We start from the raw sequence: 23,365 nt of genomic DNA, 5'->3' as shown, positions 1-23,365 counted from the left end.
TTCTTATATACACATGTGGTGGCTCATGTGCTTACATGCTTGCATGTTTCTTCACAGACACACACACACACTCGCAGAGGCACATTTAGAGGTCAGGGAGGAGGTCTAGCAAGGTCAGGGAGGCTTTCCTCAATTATTCCCTCAAATAAGTTTTCTAAACTTTTAGATTTCTCTTCTTCCTCAGGGACACCAGTTATTCTTAGGTTTGGCCATTTAACATAATCCCAAATTTCTTGGAGGATTTGTTCATTTTTTAAAATTCTTTTTTGTCTTTGTCTGATTGGGCCAATTCTAAAGACCTCTCTTCGGCAGGGCATGGTGGCTAATGCCTGTAATCCCAGCACTTTGGGAGGCCGAGGTGGGCAGATCACTTGAAGTCAGGAGTTCAAGACCAGCCTGGCCAACATGGTGAAATCCCGTCTCTACTGAAAATACAAAAATTAGCGAGGTGGGTGGCACATGCCTGTAATCCCAGCTACCTGGGAGGCTGAGACAGGAGAATCACTTGAACCCGGGTGTCGGAGGTTGCAGTGAGCAGAGATTACACCACTGTACTATAGCCTGGCAACAGCATGGATACCAGTACCTGCTCTAGTAAAGGTGACAGGAAAGTGATGCATCACTTTAGGTCGGGGCATGGTTAGGTAGGTCTGGGCTCAGACTCTCCTTGGGCAGGGCTTGCCACAGCCACCTTGGGGGATGGGGGTATGGTTCTCAGGCCAATGGGCTTATGTTATAGAGGGGATCTTGGCCACCTCTGCTGTATCTACAGTTTGCCAGAGAAGTGGGGAATAGCCAGTAGCAAGAGGCCTCGCCCAGCTCCCATGTAGTTGGCAAGGCCAGCCTCACTCCTGCAGTGCCTTGTTCAGATTTTGCCCCAGGCCATGAGCTACCCCACTGAAAAAGCAAGCACAACATTTGAAGCTGGCCCTTCCCTGTCTGGCTATTCTTGCCCCGGCTCCTATCTGCAGCAGCTTCCACTCGCCCCCTGGACTCTGCTCAAGAAAATTTGTGCCCAGTCAAAACCACTACCAATTTCAGTTGGGAGCTTCCTTCACTCTGTGACCCCTCCCCAATTCTGCTGGCTGCCTTCCCAAGGACACCTGTGAGATAGTCATTGCTGGCTTCCCTGGGCTCTAGCTGGAGACTGAGAGTGCTTGCAAGGCACTTCCTGCTGCTACTTCTACTTTTATACTTTACGTGACTCCATAAATCCCTTTCATCTCTAGATAAGGTTAAATTTTTCTCCCGTGATGTGGATTTTTAGATTCCCCAGTGGGGACGTGTTCGAAGGTAGGTTTTCTTCCGTCTCACACTTTGGGAACTCAGTTTTTCACCTGTTTCATGGAATTGGCAGCAGCATGCCACTTCTTTCGAAGGATATGTGAATTCTTTTGGTTTTCCTGGTATATTCCTACAGTGAATCTTGGAGCAAAAGATCACAGTATGAGTCTCTAACACTGTTCTGTCCTTCCATGTGGGAGCTGCACATTAGTCCTGTCTCCTTTCTGCCATATTCCACCTGCCCCATAAATTGTATTTTAAGAGTTTGATTTCCTTTTTATTTCTACAACATTAACTTCTTTCATTTAATTACAAAACATTGGTTATTATAGCACCACAAAATTTATACGTTCTAGGAAAGTAATCAGCTTGTTTTTCAGAGGAAAATATTTTAGATATATTTCTATGTATCACAAATTTCATAAAAACTTTTTATTTGGAAACAATTTCAAACTTTCAAAAAGTTCCAAAAATAAGAATACAAAGAACATCTACATGCCCTTTACCCATACTCACTATTTAAAAAATTTTACCCCATTTGTTTTCTTATGTACACATGTGGTGGCTCATGTGCTCACATGCTTGCATGTTTCTTCACAGACACACACACTTGCACACACACTCACAGAGGCTCATTTAAAAATATAACCAAAACTCCAAACCATGCCCACAGGTTTCATCCTTGCTTTCTTCCATTACTTATATATATGTTCTTTCTTCCACAGTGAGAACCTTGGCTCAACATTAACATGTTTACTCAACAATATCAATGTAGTTACTAATTTGCTCAATCCCAGAATACATTTACAATAGTTTCAAAATTTCTTCACCGATGTCACCACAATAAACAGGCCAACTTTTTTTTTTTTTTTTTTTTGAGACAGAGTCTCGCTCTGTCACCCAGGCTGGAGTGCAGTGGCGCGATGTCGGCTCACTGCAAGCTCCGCCTCCCGGGTTCACGCCATTCTCCTGCCTCAGCCTCCTGAGTAGCTGGGACTACAGGCACCCGCCACAATGCCCGGCTAATTTTTTGTATTTTTAGTAGAGACGGGGTTTTCACCATGTTAGCCAGGATGGTCTCGATCTCCTGAACAGGCCAACTTTTTAAAAGTTCAGAATCTGTTTGCAGTTCTTCCTTCTTATGCCTGTACGCTACCTTGCCCAAGTCTTAAGAGCATATAGTTAAATACTGAGTTTGTAACTTATTTGGATTAATTTTTTTCCATCTTTTATTTTGGTCATGGTATTCATTGTAAGTAACATTGGATTCATTTGTTTCAATTTGCTTTCATTTTTCATATTTCCACTTCCTAGTTTTTTCCTCAACTTAATTTTATTTTTGAATATGTAGATTAGCATGCTTTTAAAGGTCAACACTCTGCAAAAAATAATACTAAGAGAAGTGTCACTTTCTCTTTATGCCTTCCATCCCATCAGCCATGCCTCCACCCCCTTTCTTTGTGGTTTTGTGCTAATGATACACAGATACATATCTTTCTTTGTTTATGCAAAAAGTAGCATGCTTCTTTGCACTTTGCTTTTCTCACTTAACACTATCACCTGGAAATCTCTCCATATTGATTCATATAGATTCTCCTTATTCCTTTTTTTCAGGTGCACACTACTCCAGTGTATGGATGTACCATAGTTATGCAACCCACCTCCTAAACTTGGACATTTAGGTAGTTTCCAATAATTTGCAATTACAAACAAGGCTGTAATGAATAATCTTGTACATATATATTTTCATGTTGTTGCAGTATCTTCAGAATAAATTCCTAGAAGTGGGATTGCTGGGTCAATGGGTAAATACACATGTAGTTTTGTTAGACAGTGCCACATTCCCGTCCATTTTGCAGTCCCTTCAGCAATGTGTGAAAGTACTGTTTCCCCACAGCGTCACTAATAGAACACACTGTCAAGCTTTTGAATTTGTGCCACTGTGGTGGATGAGAAATGGTATTTCAGTGTAGCTTTAATTTGCATTGATCTTATTGTGAGTGAAGTTGAATATCTTTTCATAGGTTTAAGGGCTATTATTATATCTCTTTTTGGGAATTAGCTATTCATTTCTTCGCCTATTTTTCTAATGGACTTTAGATCTTTTTGTTAAAAAAATTTTTAGTACATTTCAGAAATTATCTCTTTATTGGTGATATATGCTACAAATATTTTCTCACATTTTTGTCATTTGTCTTTTAATCTTACTGTATTGCCTTTTTCTCTATAAAGAGTTTTTATTTTTGTGTAGTCAGATTTTAAACCTTTTCCTTTAATGCATCTGGATTTCTATTCATAGTTAGCAAATCTTTCTCTCTCCCCAGATAGTAGAGGAATGTTTTCTTTTAGTACTTGTATAGTTTTACTTTTTACATTTAGATATCTTATTCATTTGGAGTTTATTTTATGTATGGTTTGAGAAATGGATCTAATTTTATTTTTCCAACCGACTATCCAGTTGCAAGATCATTGATTTAAAAGACTCTTTGTCCCAGTCATTCATATCTCTTTTTGGACTTTCTATTTCTATTCCATTGATCTGCCTATTCATGTGCAGTCCCACACTATTTAATTATAGAGGCTATGTGGTATTTTTAATTCTATAGGGATAGCTCAGTGGCGTGCTGGTAAACTGGCTTTCCAAAGGAGAGGAGGGGGAGGCCCTGATCTGTAGCACTTGTCAATTTCTGTGGTGTAAATACCTCCACTTTTTCATTTTTTGCAGATCTTTTATATCATTGTTTAATATTTGTTCATCTGACCTGTTTTAAATCAAGAGTGGTATTCTAAAGTCTCCTATTATTAGTATGTTTTAATTTCTTTTTCCATATCCTCTAAATTTTGCTTTATATAGGTGGTTTGCTGTTTTATTTGTTGCATTGATATTCTGAACTGTCATTCTTCATCATGGAATGTGGCTTTTATGAAGTGTCCTTTTCTGATGCATTTAGATTTTTTTCTTTTGCTGGACTCTACTTTGTCTGGTATTAGAGTTGCCACTCCTATTTTCTTGTTGTTTCTACTTACATGGTAAATATTTTTATTTTTAACTTTTCTGAGTAACTGCATTTTAAGTGTATCTCTTATATACAGTATGGATTTGAGTTTTGCTTTATTTTTTTTTTTTATTTTTTTTTTCTTTTATTATTATTATTATTATCATTATTATACTTAAGGTTTTATGGTACATGTGCGCAATGTGCAGGTAAGTTACATATGTATACATGTGCCATGCTGGTGCGCTGCACCCACCAACTTGTCATCTAGCATTAGGTATATCTCCCAATGCTATCCCTCTCCTCTCCCCCCACCCCACAACAGTCCCCGAAGTGTGATGTTCCCCTTCCTGTGTCCATGTGTTCTCATTGTTCAATTCCCACCTATGAGTGAGAATATGCGGTGTTTGGTTTTTTGTTCTTGCGATAGTTTACTGAGAATGATGATTTCCAGTTTCATCCATGTCCCTACAAAGGACGTGAACTCATCATTTTTTATGGCTGCATAGTATTCCATGGTGTATATGTGCCACATTTTCTTAATCCAGTCTATCATTGTTGGACATTTGGCTTGGTTCCAAGTCTTTGCTATTGTGAATAATGCGGCAATAAACATACGTGTGCATGTGTCTTTATAGCAGCATGATTTATAGTCCTTTGGGTATATACCCAGTAATGGGATGGCTGGGTCGAATGGAATTTGTAGTTCTAGATCCCTGAGGAATCGCCACACTGACTTCCACAAGGGTTGAACTAGTTTACAGTCCCACCAACAGTGTAAAAGTGTTCCTATTTCTCCACATCCTCTCCAGCACCTGTTGTTTCCTGACTTTTTAATGATTGCCATTCTAACTGGTGTGAGATGGTATCTCATTGTGGTTTTTATTTGCATTTCTCTGATGGCCAGTGATGGTGAGCATTTTTTCATGTGTTTTTTGGCTGCATAAATGTCTTCTTTTGAGAAGTGTCTGTTCATGTCCTTCGCCCACTTTTTGATGGGGTTGTTTGTTTTTTTCTTGTAAATTTGTTGGAGTTCATTGTAGATTCTGGATATTAGCCCTTTGTCAGATGAGTAGGTTGCGAAAATTTTCTCCCATTTTGTAGGTTGCCTGTTCACTCTGATGGTAGTTTCCTTTGCTGTGCAGAAGCTCTTTAGTTTAATTAGATCCCATTTGTGAATTTTGGCTTTTGTTGCCATTGCTTTTGGTGTTTTAGACATGAAGTCCTTGCCCATGCCTATGTCCTGAATGGTAATGCCTAGGTTTTCTTCTAGGGTTTTTATGGTTTTAGGTCTAACATTTAAGTCTTTAATCCATCTTGAATTGATTTTTGTATAAGGTGTAAGGAAGGGATCCAGTTTCAGCTTTCTACATATGGCTAGCCAGTTTTCCCAGCACCATTTATTAAATAGGGAATCCTTTCCCCATTTCTTGTTTTTGTCAGGTTTGTCAAAGATCAGATACTTGTAGATATGTGGCATTATTTCTGACGGCTCTGTTCTGTTCCATTGATCTATATCTCTGTTTTGGTACCAGTACCATGCTGTTTTGGTTACTGTAGCCTTGTAGTATAGTTTGAAGTCAGGTAGTGTGATGCCTCCAGCTTTGTTCTTTTGGCTTAGGATTGACTTGGCGATGTGGGCTCTTTTTTGGTTCCATATGAACTTTAAAGTAGTTTTTTCCAATTCTGTGAAGAAAGTCATTGGTAGCTTGATGGGGATGGCATTGAATCTGTAAATTACCTTGGGAAGGATGGCCATTTTCATGATATTGATTCTTCCTACCCATGAGCATGGAATGTTCTTCCATTTGTTTGTATCCTCTTTTATTTCCTTGAGCAGTGGTTTGTAGTTCTCCTTGAAGAGGTCTTTCACATCCCTTGTAAGTTGGATTCCTAGGTATTTTATTCTCTTTGAAGCAATTGTGAATGGGAGTTCACTCATGATTTGGCTCTCTGTTTGTCTGTTATTGATGTATAAGAATGCTTGTGATTTTTGCACATTGATTTTGTATCCTGAGACTTTGCTGAAGTTGCTTATCAGCTTAAGGAGATTTTGGGCTGAGACAATGGGGTTTTCTAGATATACTATCATGTCATCTGCAAACAAGGACAATTTGACTTCCTCTTTTCCTAATTGAATACCCTTTATTTCCTTCGCCTGCCTAATTGCCCTGGCCAGAACTTCCAACACTATGTTGAATAGAAGTGGCGAGAGAGGGCATCCCTGTCTTGTGCCAGTTTTCAAAGGGAATGCTTCCAGTTTTTGCCCATTCAGTACGATATTGGCTGTGGGTTTGTCATAAATAGCTCTTATTATTTTGAGATACATCCCATCAATTCCTAATTTATTGAGAGTTTTTAGCATGAAGGGTTGTTGAATTTTGTCAAAGGCCTTTTCTGCATCTATTGAGATAATCATGTGGTTTTTGTCTTTGGTTCTGTTTATATGCTGGATTACATTTATTGATTTGCGTATATTGAACCAGCCTTGCATCCCAGGGATGAAGCCCACTTGATCATGGTGGATAAGCTTTTTGATGTGCTGCTGGATTCTGTTTGCCAGTACCTTATTGAGGATTTTTGCATCAATGTTCATCAAGGATATTGGTCTAAAATTCTCTTTTTTTGTTGTGTCTCTGCCAGGCTTTGGTATCAGGATGATGCTGGCCTCATAAAATGAGTTAGGGAGGATTCCCTCTTTTTCTATTGATTGGAATAGTTTCAGAAGGAATGGTACCAGCTCCTCCTTGTACCTCTGGTAGAATTCGGCTGTGAACCCATCTGGTCCTGGACTTTTTTTGGTTGGTAAGCTATTGATTATTGCCACAATTTCAGCTCCTGTTATTGGTCTATTCAGAGATTCAACTTCTTCCTGGTTTAGTCTTGGGAGAGTGTATGTGTTGAGGAATTTATCCATTTCTTCTAGATTTTCTAGTTTATTTGCATAGAGGTGTTTGTAATATTCTCTGATGGTAGTTTGTATTTCTGTGGGATCGGTGGTGATATCCCCTTTATCATTTTTTATTGCATCTATTTGATTCTTCTCTCTTTTTTTCTTTATTAATCTTGCTAGCGGTCTATCAATTTTGTTGATCCTTTCAAAAAACCAGCTCCTGGATTCATTTATTTTTTGAAGGGTTTTTTGTGTCTCTATTTCCTTCAGTTCTGCTCTGATTTTAGTTATTTCTTGCCTTCTGCTAGCTTTTGAATGTGTTTCCTCTTGCTTTTCTAGTTCTTTTAATTGTGATGTTAGGGTGTCAATTTTGGATCTTTCCTGCTTTCTCTTGTGGGCATTTAGTGCTATAAATTTCCCTCTACACACTGCTTTGAATGCATCCCAGAGATTCTGGTATGTTGTGTCTTGGTTCTCGTTGGTTTCAAAGAACATCTTTATTTCTGCCTTCATTTCGTTATGTACCCAGTAGTCATTCAGGAGCAGGTTGTTCAGTTTCCACGTAGTTGAGCGGTTTTGAGTGAGATTCTTAATCCTGAGTTCCAGCTTGATTGCACTGTGATCTGAGAGACAGTTTGTTACAATTTCTGTTCTTTTACATTTATTGAGGAGAGCTTTACTTCCAAGTATATGGTCAATTTTGGAATAGGTATGGTGTGGTGCTGAAAAAAATGTATATTCTGTTGATTTGGGGTGGAGAGTTCTGTAGATGTCTATTAGGTCCGCTTGGTGCAGAGCTGAGTTCAATTCCTGGGTATCCTTGTTGACTTTCTGTCTCGTTGATCTGTCTAATGTTGACAGTGGGGTGTTAAAGTCTCCCATTATTAATGTGTGGGAGTCTAAGTCTCTTTGTAGGTCACTCAGGACTTGCTTTATGAATCTGGGTGCTCCTGTATTGGGTGCATATATATTTAGGATAGTTAGCTCTTCTTGTTGAATTAATCCCTTTACCATTATGTAATGGCCTTCTTTGTCTCTTTTGATCTTTGTTGGTTTAAAGTCTGTTTTATCAGAGACTAGGATTGCAACCCCTGCCTTTTTTTGTTTTCCGTTTGCTTGGTAGATCTTCCTCCATCCTTTTATTTTGAGCCTATGTGTGTCTCTGCACGTGAGATGGGTTTCCTGAATACAGCACACTGATGGGTCTTGAGTCTTTATCCAATTTGCCAGTCTGTGTCTTTTAATTGGAGCATTTAGTCCATTTACATTTAAAGTTAATATTGTTATGTGTGAATCTGATCCTGTCATTATGATGTTAGCTGGATATTTTTCTCGTTAGTTGATGCAGTCTCTTCCTAGTCTCGATGGTCTTTACATTTCGGTATGATTTTGCAGTGGCTGGTACCGGTTGTGCCTTTCCATGTTTAGCGCTTCCTTCAGGAGCTCTTTTAGGGCAGGCCTGGTGGTGACAAAATCTCTCAGCATTTGCTTGTCTGTAAAGTATTTTATTTCTCCTTCACTTATGAAGCTTAGTTTAGCAGGATATGAAATTCTGGGTTGAAAATTCTTTTCTTTAAGAATGTTGAATATTGGCCCCCACTCTCTTCTGGCTTGTAGGGTTTCTGCCGAGAGATCCGCTGTTAGTCTGATGGGCTTCCCTTTGATGGTAACCCGACCTTTCTCTCTGGCTGCCCTTAACATTTTTTCCTTCATTTCAACTTTGGTGAATCTGACAATTATGTGTCTTGGAGTTGCTCTTCTCGAGGAGTATCTTTGTGGCGTTCTCTGTATTTCCTGAATCTGAATGTTGGCCTGCCTTGCTAGATTGGGGAAGTTCTCCTGGATAATATCCTGCAGAGTGTTTTCCAACTTGTTTCCATTCTCCCCGTCACTTTCAGGTACACCAATCAGACGTAGATTTGGTCTTTTCACATAGTCCCACATTTCTTGGAGGCTTTGCTCGTTTCTTTTTATTCTTTTTTCTCTAAACTTCCCTTCTCGCTTCATTTCATTCATTTCATCTTCCAGGGCTGATACCCTTTCTTCCATTTGATCGCATCGGCTCCTGAGGCTTCTGCATTCTTCACGTAGTTCTCGAGCCTTGGTTTTCAGCTCCATCAGCTCCTTTAAGCACTTCTCTGTATTGGTTATTCTAGTTATACATTCTTCTAAATTTTTTTCAAAGTTTTCAACTTCTTTGCCTTTGGTTTGAATATCCTCCCGTAGCTCGGAGTAATTTGATCGTCTGAAGCCTTCTTCTCTCAGCTCGTCAAAGTCATTCTCCGTCCAGCTTTGTTCCGTTGCTGGTGAGGAACTGCGTTCCTTTGGAGGAGGAGAGGTACTCTGCTTTTTAGAGTTTCCAGTTTTTCTGCTCTGTTTTTTCCCCATCTTTGTGGTTTTATCTACTTTTGGTCTTTGATGATGGTGATGTACAGATGGGTTTTTGGTGTGGATGTCCTTTCTGTTAGTTTTCCTTCTAACAGACAGAACCCTCAGCTGCAGGTCTGTTGGAGTACCTGGCCGGCCGTGTGAGGTGTCAGTCTGCCCCTGCTGGGGGGTGCCTCCCAGTTAGGCTGCTCGGGGGTCAGGGGTCAGTAACCCACTTGAGGAGGCAGTCAGCCGGTTCTCAGATCTCCAGCTTCGTGCTGGGAGAACCACTGCTCTCCTCACAGCTGTCAGACAGGGACATTTAAGTCTGCAGAGGTTACTGCTGTCTTTTTGTTTGTCTGTGCCCTGCCCCCAGAGGTGGAGCCTACAGAGGCAGGCAGGCCTCCTTCAGCTGTGGTGGGCTCCACCCAGTTCAAGCTTCCAGGCTGCTTTGTTTACCTAAGCGAGCCTGGGCAATGGCGGGCGCCCCTCCCCCAGCCTCGCTGCCGCTTTGCAGTTTGATCTCAGACAGCTGTGCTAGCAATCAGCGAGACTCCGTGGGCGTAGGACCCTCTGAGCCAGGTGCGGGCTATACTCTCCTGGGGCACCGGTTCCTAAGCCCGTCGGAAACGCACAGTATTCGGGTGGGAGTGGCCCGATTTTCCAGGTGCGTCTGTCACCCCTGGAAGGGGAACTCCCTGACCCCTTGCGCTTCCCGAGTGAGGCAATGCCTCGCCCCTGCTTCGGCTGGCGCACGGTGCACTCACCCACTGACCTGCGCCCACTGTCTGGCACTCCCTAGTGAGATGAACACGGTACCTCAGATGGAAATGCAGAAATCACCCGTCTTCTGCGTCACTCGCGCTGGGAGCTGTAGACCGGAGCTGTTCCTATTCGGCCATCTTGGCTCCTCCTCTTGAGTTTTGCTTTATGAGTCATTGTGAATTTTTTTGAGAAATTTACACCCTTTTTTATTATTTATTATTATACTCTAAGTTCTAGGGTGCATGTGCACAATGTGCAGGTTTCTTACATATGTATACATGTGCCATGTTGCTGTGCTGCAACCATTAACTCGTCATTTACATTAGGTATTCCTCCTGATGCTATCCCTCCTCCCGCCTCCCACCCTACAACAGGCCCCAGTGTGTGATGCTCCCCTTCCTGTGTCCAAGTGTTCTCGTTGTTCAGTTCCCACCTATGAATGAGAACATGTGGTGTTTGGTTTTCTGTCCTTGTGATAGTTGGCTCAGAATGATGGTTTCCAGCTTCACCCATGTCGCTACAAAGGACATGAGCTCATCATTTTTTATGGCTGCATAGTATTCCATGGTGTATATGTGCCCCGTTTTCTTAATCCAGTCTATCATTGATGGACATTTGGGTTGGTTCCAAGTCTTTGCTATTGTGAATAGTGCCACAATAAACATACGTGTGCATGTGTCTTTGTAATAGCATGATTTATAATCCTTTGGGTATATACCCAGTAATGGGATCGCTGGGTCAAATGGTATTTCTAGTTCTAGATCCTTGAGGAACTGCCACGCTGTCTTCTACAATGGTTGAACTAGTTTACACTCCCACCAACAGTGTAAAAGTGTCCCTATTTCTCCACATCCTCTGCAGTACCTGTTGTTTCCTGACTTTTTAATGATCGCCATTCTATCTGGTGTGAGATGGTATATCATTGCGGTTTTGATTTGCATTTCTCTGATGGCCAGTGATGATGAGCATTTTTTCATGTGTCTGTTGGCTGCATAAATGTCTTCTTTTGAGAAGTGTCTGTTCATATCCTTCGCCCACTTTTTGATGGGGTTGTTTGTTTTTTTCTTGTAAATTTGTTGAAGTTCTTTGTAGATTCTGGATATTAGCCCTTTGTCAGATGGGTAGATTGCAAAAATTATCTCCCATTCTGTAGGTTACCTGTTCACTCTGATGGTAGTTTCTTTTGCTGTGCAGAAGCTCTTTAGTTTAATTAGATCCCATTTGTCAATTTTGGCTTTTGTTACCGTTGCTTTCCGTGTTTTAGACATGAAGTCCTTGCCCATGCCTATGTCTTGAATGGTATTGCCTAGATTTTCTTCTAGGGTTCTTATGGTTTTAGGTCAAACATTTAAATCTTTAATCCATCTTGAATTAATTTTTGTATAAGGTGTAAGGAAGGGATCCAGTTTCAGCTTTCTACATATGGCTAGCCAGTTTTCCCAGCACCATTTATTAAATAGGGAATCCTTTCCCCATTGCTTGTTTTTCTCAGGTTTATCAAAGATCAGATGGTTGTGGATGTGTGGTATTATTTCCGAGGACTCTGTTCTGTTCCATTGGTCTATATCTCTGTTTTGGTACCAGTACCATGCTGTTTTGGTTACTGTAGCCTTGTAGTATAGTTTGAAGTCAGGTAGCATGATGCCTCCAGCTCTGTTCTTTTGGCTTAGGATTGCCTTGGCAATGTGGGCTCCTTTTTGGTTCCATATGAACTTTAAAGTAGTTTTTTCCAATTCTGTGAAGAAAGTCATTGGTAGCTTGATGGGGATGGCATTAAATCTATAAATTACCTTGGGCAGTATGGCCATTTTCACGATATTGATTCTTCCTATCCATGAGCATGGAATGTTCTTCCATTTGTTTGTATCCTCTTTTATTTCGTTGAGCAGTGGTTTGTAGTTCTCCTTGAAGAGGTCCTTCACGTCCCTTGTAAGTTGGATTCCTAAGTATTTTATTCTCTTTGAAGCAATTGTGAATGGGAGTTCACTCATGATTTGGCTCTCTGTCTGTTACTGGTGTGTAGGAATGCTTGTGAATTTTGTACATTGGTTTTGTACCCTGAGACTTTGCTGCAGTTGCTTATCAGCTTAAGGAGATTTTGGGCTGAGACAATGGGGTTTTCTAAATATACAATCATGTCATCTGCAAACAGAGACAATTTGACTTCCTCTTTTCCTAATTGAATACCCTTTGTTTTTTTCTCCTGCCTGACTGCCCTGGCCAGAACTTCCAACACTATGTTGAATAGGAGTGGTGAGAGAGGGCATCCCTGTCTTGTGCCAGTCTTCAAAGGGAATGCTTCCAATTTTTTCCCATTCAGTATGATATTGGCTGTGGGTTTGTCACAAATAGCTCTTATTATTTTGAGATACATTCCATCAATACCTAGTTTATTGAGAGTTTTTAGCATAAACGGCTGTGGAATTTTGTCAAAGGCTTTTGCATCTATTGAGATACTCATGTGGTTTTTGTCTTTGGTTCTGTTTATATGATGGATTACATTTATTTTGCATATGTTGAACCAGTTTTGCATCCCAGCGATGAAGCCCGCTTGATCATGGTGTATAAGCTTTTTGATGTGCTGCTGGATTTGGTTTGCCAGTATTTTATTGAGGAATTTTCACTGATGTTCATTACAGATGTTGGTCTAAAATTCTCCTTTTTTGTTGTGTCTCTGCCAGGCTTTGGTATCAGGATGACGCTGGCCTCATAAAATGAGTTAGGGAGGATTCCCTCTTTTCCTTTTTTTATTTTATTTTATTATTATTATACTTTAAGTTTTAGGGTACATGTGCACAATGTGCAGGTTTGTTACATATGTATACATGTGCCATGTTGGTGTGCTGCACCCATTAACTCGTCATTTAGCATTAGGTATATCTCCAAATGCTATCCCTCCCCCATCCCCCCACCCCACAACAATCCCGGGAGTGTGATGTTCCCCTTCCTGTGTCCATGTGTTCTCATTGTTCAATTCCCACCTATGAGTGAGAACATACGGTGTTTGGTTTTTTGTCCTTGCGATAGTTTGCTGAGAATGATGGTTTCCAGTTTCATCCATGTCCCTACAAAGGACATGAACTCATCATTTTTTATGGCTGCATAGTATTCCATGGTGTATATGTGCCACATTTTCTTAATCTAGTCTATCGTTGTTGGACACTTGGGTTGGTTCCAAGTCTTTCCTATTGTGAATAGTGCCGGAATAAACATACGTGTGCATGTGTCTTTATAGCAGCATGATTTATAATCCTTTGGGTATATACCCAGTAGTGGGATGGCTGGGTCAAATGGTATTTCTAGTTCTAGATCCCTGAGGAATCGCCACACTGACTTCCACAATGGTTGAACTAGTTTACAGTCCCACCAACAGTGTAAAAGTGTTCCTATTTCTCCACATCCTCTCCAGCACCTGTTGTTTCCTGACTTTTTAATGATCGCCATTGTAACTGGTGTGAGATGGTATCTAATTGTGGTTTTGATTTGCATTTCTCTGATGGCCAGTGATGATGAGCATTTTTTCATGTGTCTGTTGGCTGCATAAATGTCTTCTTTTGAGAAGTGTCTGTTCATATCCTTCGCCCACTTTTTCATGGGGTTGTTTGTTTTTTTTCTTGTAAATTTGTTGGAGTTCATTGTAGATTCTGGATAGTAGCCCTTTGTCAGATTTGTAGGTTGTGAAAATATTCTCCCATTTTGTAGGTTGCCTGTTCACTCTGATGGTAGTTTCTTTTGCTGTGCAGAAGCTCTTTAGTTTAATTAGATCCCATTTCTCAATTTTGGCTTTTGTTACCATTGCTTTTAGTGTTTTAGACATGAAGTCCTTGCCCATGCCTATGTCCTGAATGGTATTGCCTAGGTTTTCTTCTAAGGTTTTTATGGTTTTAGGTCAAACATGTAAGTCTTTCATCGATCTTGAATTAATTTTTGTATGAGGTGTAAGGAAGGGATCCAGTTTCAGCTTTCTACATATGGCTAGCCAGTTTTCCCAGCACCATTTATTAAATAGGGAATCCTTTCCCCATTTCTTGTTTTTCTCAGGTTTGTCAAAGATCAGATGGTTGTAGATATGCAGCATTATTTCTGAGGGCTCTGTTCTGTTCCATTGATCTATATCTCTGTTTTGGTACCAGTACCATGCTGTTTTGGTTACTGTAGCCTTTTAGTATAGTTTGAAGTCACATGGCGTCATGCCTCCAGCTTTCTTCTTTTGGCTTAAGATTGCCTTGGCGATGAAGGCTCTTTTTTGGTTCCATATGAACTTTAAAGTAGTTTTTTCCAGTTCTGTGAAGAAAGTCATTGGTAGCTTGATGGGGATGGCATTAAATCTATAAATTACCTTGCAGTATGGCCATTTTCACTATATTGATTCTTCCTATCCGTGAGCATGGAATGTTCTTCCATTTGTTTGTATCCTCTTTGATTTCATTGAGCAGTGGTTTGTAGTTCTCCTTGAAGAGGTCCTTCACATCCCTTGTAAGTTGGATTCCTAGGTATTTTATTTTCTTTGAAGCAATTGTGAATGGGAGTTCACTCCTGATTTGGCTCTCTGTTTGTCTGTTATTGGTGCATAAGAATGCTTGTGATTTTTGCATGTTGATTTTGTATCCTGAGACTTTGCTGAAGTTGCTTATCAGCTTAAGGAGATTTTGGGCTGAGACAATGGGGTTTTCTAGATATACAATCATGTCTTCTGCAAACAGGGACAATTTGACTTCCTCTTTTCCTATTTGAATACCCTTTATTTCCTTCTGCTGCCTGATTGCCCTGGCCAGCACTTCCAACACTATGTTGAATAGGAGTGGTGAGAGAGGGCATCCCTGTCTCGTGCCAGTTTTCAAAGGTAATGCTTCCAGTTTTTGCCCATTCAGTATGATATTGGCTGTGGGTTTGTCATAGATAGCTCTTATTATTTTGAGAAACGTCCCATCAATAACTAATTTATTGAGAGTTTTTAGCATGAAGGGCTGTTGAATTTTGTCATTTCTGCATCTATTGAGATAATCATGTGGTTTTTGTCTTTGGTTCTGTTTATATGCTGGATTACATTTATTGATTTTCATATGTTGAACCAGCCTTGCATCCCAGGGATGAAGCCGACTTGATCATGGTGGATAAGCTTTTTGATGTGCTGCTGGATTCGGTTTGCCAGTATTTTATTGAGGATTTTTGCATCAATGTTCATCAAGGATATTGGTCTAAAATTCTCCTTTTTTGTTGTGTCTCTGCCAGCCTTTGGTATCAGGATGATGCTGGCCTCATAAAATGAGTTAGGGAGGATTCCCTCTTTTTCTATTGATTGGAATAGTTTCAGAAGGAATGGTACCAGCTCCTGCTTGTACCTCTGGTAGAATTCAGCTGTGAATCCATCTGGTCCTGGACTTTTTTTGGTTGGTAAGCTATTGATTATTGCCACAATTTCAGAGCCTGTTATTTGTCTATTCAGAGATTCAACTTCTTCCTGGTTTAGTCTTGGGAGGGTGTATGTGTCGAGGAATTTATCCATTTCTTCTAGATTTTCTAGTTTCTTTGCGTAGAGGTGTTTGTAGTATTTTCTGATGGTAGTTTGTATTTCTGTGGGATCGGTGGTTATATCCCCTTTATCATTTTTTATTGTGTCTGGATTCCCTCTTTTTATATTGATTGGAATAGCTTCAGAAGGAATAGTACCAGCTCCTCTTTGTACCTCTGGTAGAGTTCGGCTGTGAATCTGTCTGGTGTTGGACTTGTTTTGGTTGGTAAGCTATTAATTATTGCCTCAATTTCAGAGCCTGTTATTGGTCTATTCAGAGATTCAACTTCTTCCTGGTTTAGTCTTGGGAGGGTGTATGTATCCAGGAATTTGTCCATTTCTTCTAGATTTTCTAGTTTATTTGCATAGAGGTGTTTATAGTATTCTCTCATGGTAGTTTGCATTTCCGTGGGATCAGTGGTGATGTCCCCTTTATCATTTTTTATTGCATCTATTTGATTCTTCTGTCTTTTCTTCTTTATTAGTCTTGCTAGCGGTCTATCAATTTTGTTGATCTTTTCAAAAAACCAGCTCCTGGATTCATTGATTTTTTGAAGGGTTTTTTGTGTCTCTATTTCCTTCAGTTCTGCTCTGATCTTAGTTATTTCTTGTCTTCTGCTAGCTTTTGAATGTGTTTGCTCTTGCTTCTCTAGTTCTTTTAATTGTGATGTTACGTTGTCAATTTTAGATCTTTCCTGCTTTCTCTTGTGGGCATTTAATGGTATAAATTTCCCTCTACACACTGCTTTGAATGTGTCCCAGAGATTCTGGTATGTTGTGTCTTTGTTCTCATTAGTTTCAAATAACATCTTTCTGCCTTCATTTCTTTATTTACCCAGCAGTCATTCAGGAGCAGGTTGTTCAGTTTCCATGTAGTTGTGCAGTTCTGAGTCAGTTTCTTAATCCTGAGTTCTAATTTGATTGATTACACTATGGTCAGAGAGACAGTTTGTTATAATTTATGTTCTTTTACATTTGCTAAGGAGTGCTTTACTTCCAACTATGTGGTCAATTTTGGAATAAGTGTGATGTGGTGCTGAGAAGAATGTATATTCTTTTTATTTGGGTTAGAGTGTTCTGTAGATGTCTATTAGGTCCACTTGGTGCAGAGCTGAGTTCAAGTCCTGGATATCTTCGTTAAGTTTCTGTCTCGTTGATCTGTCTAATGTTGACAGTGGGGTGTTAAAGTCTCCCATTATTATTGTGTGGACGTCTAAGTCTCTTTGTACATCTCTAAGGACTTGCTTTATGAATCTGGGTGCTCCTGTATTGATTGAGTGCATATATATTTAGGATAGTTAGCTCTTCTTGTTGAATTGATCCCTTTACCATTATGTAATGGCTTTCTTTGTCTCTTTTGATGTTTGTTGGTTTAAAGTCTGTTTTAGGCCAGGCACGGTGGCTTACACCTATAATCCCAGCACTTTGGGAGGCCGAGGCAGGTGGATCCCAAGGTCAGGAGTTCAAGACCAGCCTGGCCGAGATGGTGAAACCCCATCTCTACTAAAAATACAAAAATTAGCCAAGCATGGTGGCACTTGCCTATAATCTCGGCTACTCAGGAGGCTGAGGCAGAGAATTGCTTGAACCTGGGAGGTGGAGGTTGCAGTGAGCCAAGATCGCACCACTGCACTCCAGCCTGGGTGACAGAGCGATACTCCATCTCACAAAAAAAAAAAGTTTGTTTAATCAGAGGCTAGGATTGTAACCCCTGCTTTTTTTTTTGTTTGTTTTCCATTTGCTTGTTAGACCTTCCTCCATCCCTTTATTTTGAGCCTATGTGTGTCTCTGCATGTGAGATGGGTCTCCTGAATACAGCACACTGATGGGTCTTGACTCTTTATCTAACTTGCCAGTCTGTGTCTTTTAATTGGAGCATTTAGCCCATTTACATTTAAGGTTAATAGTGTTATGTGTGAATTTGATCCTGTCATTATGATGTTAGCTGGTTATTTTGCTTGTTAGTTGATGCAGTTTCTTCCTAGCCTCGATGGTCTTTACAATTTGTCATGTTTTTGCAGTGGCTGGTACCGGTTGTTCCTTTCCATGTTTAGTCCTTCCTTCAGGAGCTCTTTTAGGGCAGGCCTGGTGGTGACAAAATCTCTTAGCATTTGCTTGTCTGTAAAGTATTTTATTTCTCCTTCACTTATGAAGCTTAGTTTGGCTGGATATGAAATTCTGGGTTGAAAATTCTTTTCTTTGAGAATGTTGAATATTGGCCCCCACTCTCTTCTGGCTTGTAGTTTCTGCTGAGAGATCAGCTGTTAGTCTGATGGGCTTCCCCTTTTGGGTAACCCAACCCTTCTCTCTGGCTGCCCTTAACATTTTCCCTTCATTTCAACTTTGGTGAATCTGACAATTATGTGTCTTGGAGTTGCTCTTCTCGAGGAGTATCTTTGTGGCGTTCTCTATATTTCCTGAATCTGAATGTTGGCCTGCCTTACTAGATTGGGGAAGTTCTCCTGGATAATATCCTGCAGAGTGTTTTCCAACTTGGTTCCATTCTCCCCGTCACTTTCAGGTACACCAATCAGACATAGATATGGTCTTTTCACATAGTCCCATATTTCTTGGAGGCTTTGTTCGTTTCTTTTTATTGTTTTTTCTCTAAACTTCTCTTCTCGCTTCATTTCATTCATTTGATCTTCAATCACTGATACCTTTTCTTCCAGTTGATCGAATTGGCTACTGAAGCTTGTGCATGCATCATGTAGTTTTCGTGCCATGGTTTTTAGCTCCATCAGGTCATTTAAGGTCTTCTCTATGCTGTTTATTCTAGTTAGCCATTCATCTAATCTTTTTCCAAGGTTTTTAGCTTCTTTGCGATGGGTTCGAACATCCTCCTTTAGCTCAGAGAAGTTAGTTATTACTGATCCTCTGAAGCCTACTTTTGTCAACTCGTTAAAGTCATTCTCTGTCCAGTTTTGTTCCATTGCTGGTGGGGAGCTGTGTTCCTTTGGAGGAGAAGAGATGCTCTGATTTTTGGTATTTTCAGCTTTTCTGCTCTGGTTTCTCCCCATCTTTGTGGTTTTAATCTACCTTTGGTCTTTGATGTTGGTGACCTACAGATGGGATTTTGGTGTGGGTGTCCTTTTTGTTGATGTTGATGCTATTCCTTTCTGTTTGTTAGTTTTCCTTCTAACAGTCAGGACCCTCAGCTGCAGGTCTGTTGGAGTTTGCTGGAGGTCCACTCCAGATCCTGTTTGCCTGGGCATCACCAGCAGAGTCTGCAGAACAGCAAATATTGCTTCCTGATCCTTCCTCTGGAAGCTTCATCTCAGATGGGCACCTGGCTGTATGAGGTGTCAGTTTGCCCCTACTGGGAGGTGTCCCCCAGTTAGGCTACTAGGGGGTCAGGGACCCACTTGAGGAGGCAGTCTGTCCGTTCTCAGATCTCAAACTCCGTGCTGGGAGAACCACTGCTCTCTTCAAAGCTGTCAGACAGGGACGTTTAAGTCTGCAGAAGTTTCTGCTGCCTTTTGTTCAGCTATGCCCTGTCCCCAGAGGTGAAGTCTACAGAGGTAGGCCGGCCTCAGTGAGCTGCGGTGGGCTCCACCCAGTTCGAGCTTCCGGGCTGCTTTGTTTACCAAGTCAAGCCTCAGCAATGTTGGATGGCCCTCTCCCAGCCTTGCTGCCACCTCGCAGTTCGATCTCGGACTGCTGTGCTAGCAGTGAGCAGGGTCCATGGGTGTGGGACCCACCGAGCCAGGCATGGGATATAATCTCCTGGTGTGCTGTTTGCAAAGACCATTGAAAAAGCGCAGTATTAGGGCGGGAGTGTCCCAAGCGCTAGGAAAGGGAATTCTCTGACCCCTAGTGCTTCCCATGTGAGGTGATGCCCCGCCCTGCTTTGGCTCACACTCTGTGGGCTGCACCCACTGTCCAACAAGTCCCAGTGAGATGAACCTGGTACCTCACTTGGAAATGCAGAAATCACCCGTCTTCTGTGTCGCTTACACTGGGAGCTGTGGACCGGAGCTGTTCCTATTCGACCATCTTGGAACGATCCCTCCCCCCCTTTTTTTTTTTTTTTTTTAAAGTCAGAGTTTCACTCTTGTCCCCCAGACTGGAGTGCAATGGCAGGATCTCAGCTCCCTGCAACCTCCACCTTCCAGGTTCAAGTGATTCTCCTGCCTCAGCCTCCCTGAGTAGCTGAGATTACAGGTGTCCATCACTACATCCAGCTCATTTTTTTTTTAGTAGAGATGGGGTTTTGCCATGTTGGGCAGGGTGGTCTCGAACTCCTGACCTCAGGTGATCCATCTGCCTTGGCCTCCCAAAGTGCTGGGATTACAGGCATGAGCCACCACACCTGGCCTAGTTTTTGTATTTTTAGTAGAGACAGGGTTTCACCATGTTGACCAGGCTGGTCTCAAACTCCTGACCTCAGGTAATCCACTCGCCTCAGCCTCCCAAAGTGCTAGGATTACAGGCGTGAGCCACCACACCCGGCCATTTTGAAAATCTTTTTAAAAAATAGGTGAGTTACACTGGGCGTGGTTGCTCACACATGTAATCCTAGCACTTTGGGAGACTGAGGCAGACAGATCACTTGAGCCCAGGAGTTAGAGACCAGCCTGGGCAATGGTGAAACCCCATCTCTACAAAAAATACACACACAAAAAAAATTAGCCAGATGTGGTGGCACGTGCCTGTATTTCCAGCTACTTGGTAGGCTGAGGTGAGAGGATCAACTGAGCCTGGAGGGTCATGGCTGCAGTAAGCCATAATCGTGCCACTGCATTCTAGCCTGGGCAACAGAATGAGACCCTGTCTCAAAAATAGAATAGAACAGTATAAATAAAATAGATAAGTTAAAATCTTTTACATTATTGATATGACTGTTATGTCACATCAATAGTTATAATTACTTTCTGTACTATGTGATATTTGTTGTATTTCTTCATTTGATCAGTCTTTGCTTTTTAACAAATTTCTTTTGGCTTTTATGAAGAGTTTATTTTATTTTAGTTGTTACCTTTCTATTAATATGATTAACAATGCCCTTAATCACCTTTTTTCTCACTTAACCTTTTACTATGAGTTTCAAATGGTGTCCTTTGACAGCACCTATTATCTAGACAACAGACATCACACTGAATTTACTTTCCTCTAACCACTGCTCTGTTTCCTGCCTCTCTAGTTTTGCCTTTCCCAGGTTGTCACGTAAATGGAATCATACAGTATGCAGCCTCTAGTGGTTGACTTTCACCCAGCATAATATATTTCAGATTTATCCGGGTTGCTGCATGTATTAGTAGTTGTCACATATTCCTTTTAACTGCTGAGTAGTATTCCATAGTATAGATGTACCACAGGTACTTTTTTTTAATGATTATAGTCTTGGCCATACGCAGTGGCTCCTGACTATAATCCCAGAACTTTGGGAGGCTGAGGTGGGAAGATCATTTGAGGCCAGAAGTTTGAGACCAGCCTGGCCAACGTGGCAAAACCCCATCTCTACTAAAAATACAAACATTAGCTGGGCATGGTGGCGCATGTCTGTAATGCCAGCTACTCATGAGGCTGAGGCATGAGATTTGCTTGAACCTGGGGGGCAGAGGTTGCAGTAAGCTGAGGTCGTGTCACTGCACTTCAGCCTGGGTGACAGAGTGAGACTCTGTCTCAAAAAAATAGTAATTAAAAAATAAAAATAAAATGATTATAGTCTCACAAGTAGTTGCAAAAATACTACAGACAGTCCCACATATCCTTACCCCAGCTTCTATAATGGAATATCTTACAAACTGGGATATTGACATTAGCACAATGTGATTAACTAGTCTAAAGGCCTTATTCAGATTTCACTAGTTTGTAGATGCACTCATTTGTTTGTATGTGTATATATATATTTTTTACAACCCACACTGCACAACTATGATCAAGATGGGAAGTTGTTCCATCAGCACCAAAGAATTCACTCCCTCATTATGCCTATTTATAGTTGTAGCCCTGCCCTTCTTCATCTCCCTGTCTCCTGGGAAACACTACTTTCTTCTCCATCTCTATAATTCTGTCGTTTTGAGATAACCTTTTGAGATTGACTTTTCTCATTCAGCATAATGCCCGTGAGATCCATCCAAGCTGCTGTAAGTATCAATAGTTCATTCCTATTTATTGTTGAATAGTATTCCATGGTATGAATGTACCACAGTTTGTGAAAACTGAGTGAAAAAGTATATATTTTTTGTTTTCCTTCATAGAAACAAAGAAAAATCTTACGTTTTGCTGAAGTGATACACTTACTAGAATAAATTTGTTACACATGTTGAAAAAGCTGAATTAAAAATATTAAACAGCATGATTTTTTCTCTTATAGGAATCTTTGCTACAGAGATTTCTGACACCTGAAATGATTCTTCAAATCCCTGAGAAAGGTCAAAGTTACAAACTGATTTTTTTTTTTTTTTTTTTTTGCTACATGAGTGCATTTATCTTTTAAATGCTTGGCAATGTTAAATGTATTTATTAACTTTGTGTCTCTGAATCTCTGTTCTAATGTGCCATGTTGCAGTGATCTGAGATGACCTATAAAAACAAAAATGTATATGGCTCTTTCTATCCATGCAGTGATAGTGAGTGTAAAATCTGCTTACTTCACTATTGAACACTATTATGTTCACTATCCGGAGTAAATAAAGAAGCTTATTAAAACAGGGAAAAGTGTTTTTACAAAACTGATTTCCTTTCCTTTCTTGGTTTCTCAAATAATTGGTTGGTTAACTTTTTTTCTTTGTGATTTGTGTTTTCATGGCTGGAACATCTGTGCCAAAATGGGTACAACTTACTGATACTGGTCTGGGATCTGATATTCCATTTTGGAACCAACCTTACATAAATTCCATGCCATAATCTGATATTGAAGCAGCAGAAAGTAGGAATGTTGTCAGGGTTTTAAAATCTATAATATTGTACCACTCAGAGACTAAGTAACATACATATTCTACAATTGTGTTTACTACTACTGCTTTTAGAAAGGTAGGTGATGATATATCTGTCAAGAATGTAAGATTTTATTAAAAATCTGTATTTTTAATAAGTTTTCTTTCAAGTACTGCAATCAATTTAATTGCCATTTTATTTTATTGTCTGTGGCAGCTGTCTGTAATCTAGAGTGACAAGATAAGTGATGTTTCCTTCCTCCCCCAATTTCCTAAATCTCTTACCTTATCTATCCATAGGCTTTGATGTAATGTTCGTATTAGAGCCTGAATGCTACTGTATTTTACTGATATAAACTATTTGTATTCTTGCCATTTTAATAAAAAAATGCTTGTCATTAATAGTATTCATATGATGTAGACAATTTCTCATTTTATATAGTCACTATTCAATATGACTATAGTGATGTAGGAAAGTGCTCTGATTTAGGTTTTGTTTAATCACTAGCATGCTGATATTTTACTATCATTTCATGCTACATATTCACTGTAGTTTGCTTTTTTAAAACCTTCAGGTTCAGTCATCTGGTTTAAGACATTAATTACAGATTGGTTAAAGAATTAATAATTTAAAGTAAAATACCCTTTTATAAGCATTTTAAAAAAT

At 40.3% G+C, this 23,365-nt stretch overlaps 1 protein-coding gene across 15 annotated transcripts in view; it reads left to right on the top strand.

Moving 5' to 3' along the window:
• Positions 1-23,103, top strand: part of TSGA10 (testis specific 10) — a 169,502-nt gene extending 146,399 nt beyond the window's left edge. For all 15 annotated transcript variants that reach the window (XM_063649195.1, XM_063649199.1, XM_063649197.1 and 12 more), the window contains one exon: positions 22,137-23,103. In XM_063649195.1, the coding sequence (XP_063505265.1) occupies positions 22,137-22,161 (25 nt within the window). In that variant the 3' untranslated portion in view covers positions 22,162-23,103. The remainder of the gene's footprint in view (positions 1-22,136) is intronic.
• The last annotated feature ends 262 nt before the right edge of the window (positions 23,104-23,365 follow it).

This window comes from Pongo pygmaeus, chromosome 12 (genome assembly GCF_028885625.2).
Source record: "Pongo pygmaeus isolate AG05252 chromosome 12, NHGRI_mPonPyg2-v2.0_pri, whole genome shotgun sequence".
NCBI classification, from domain to species: Eukaryota; Metazoa; Chordata; class Mammalia; order Primates; family Hominidae; genus Pongo; species Pongo pygmaeus.
Note: the sequence above shows the minus strand (reverse complement) of the source record. Positions and strands in the feature narration are given on the sequence as shown.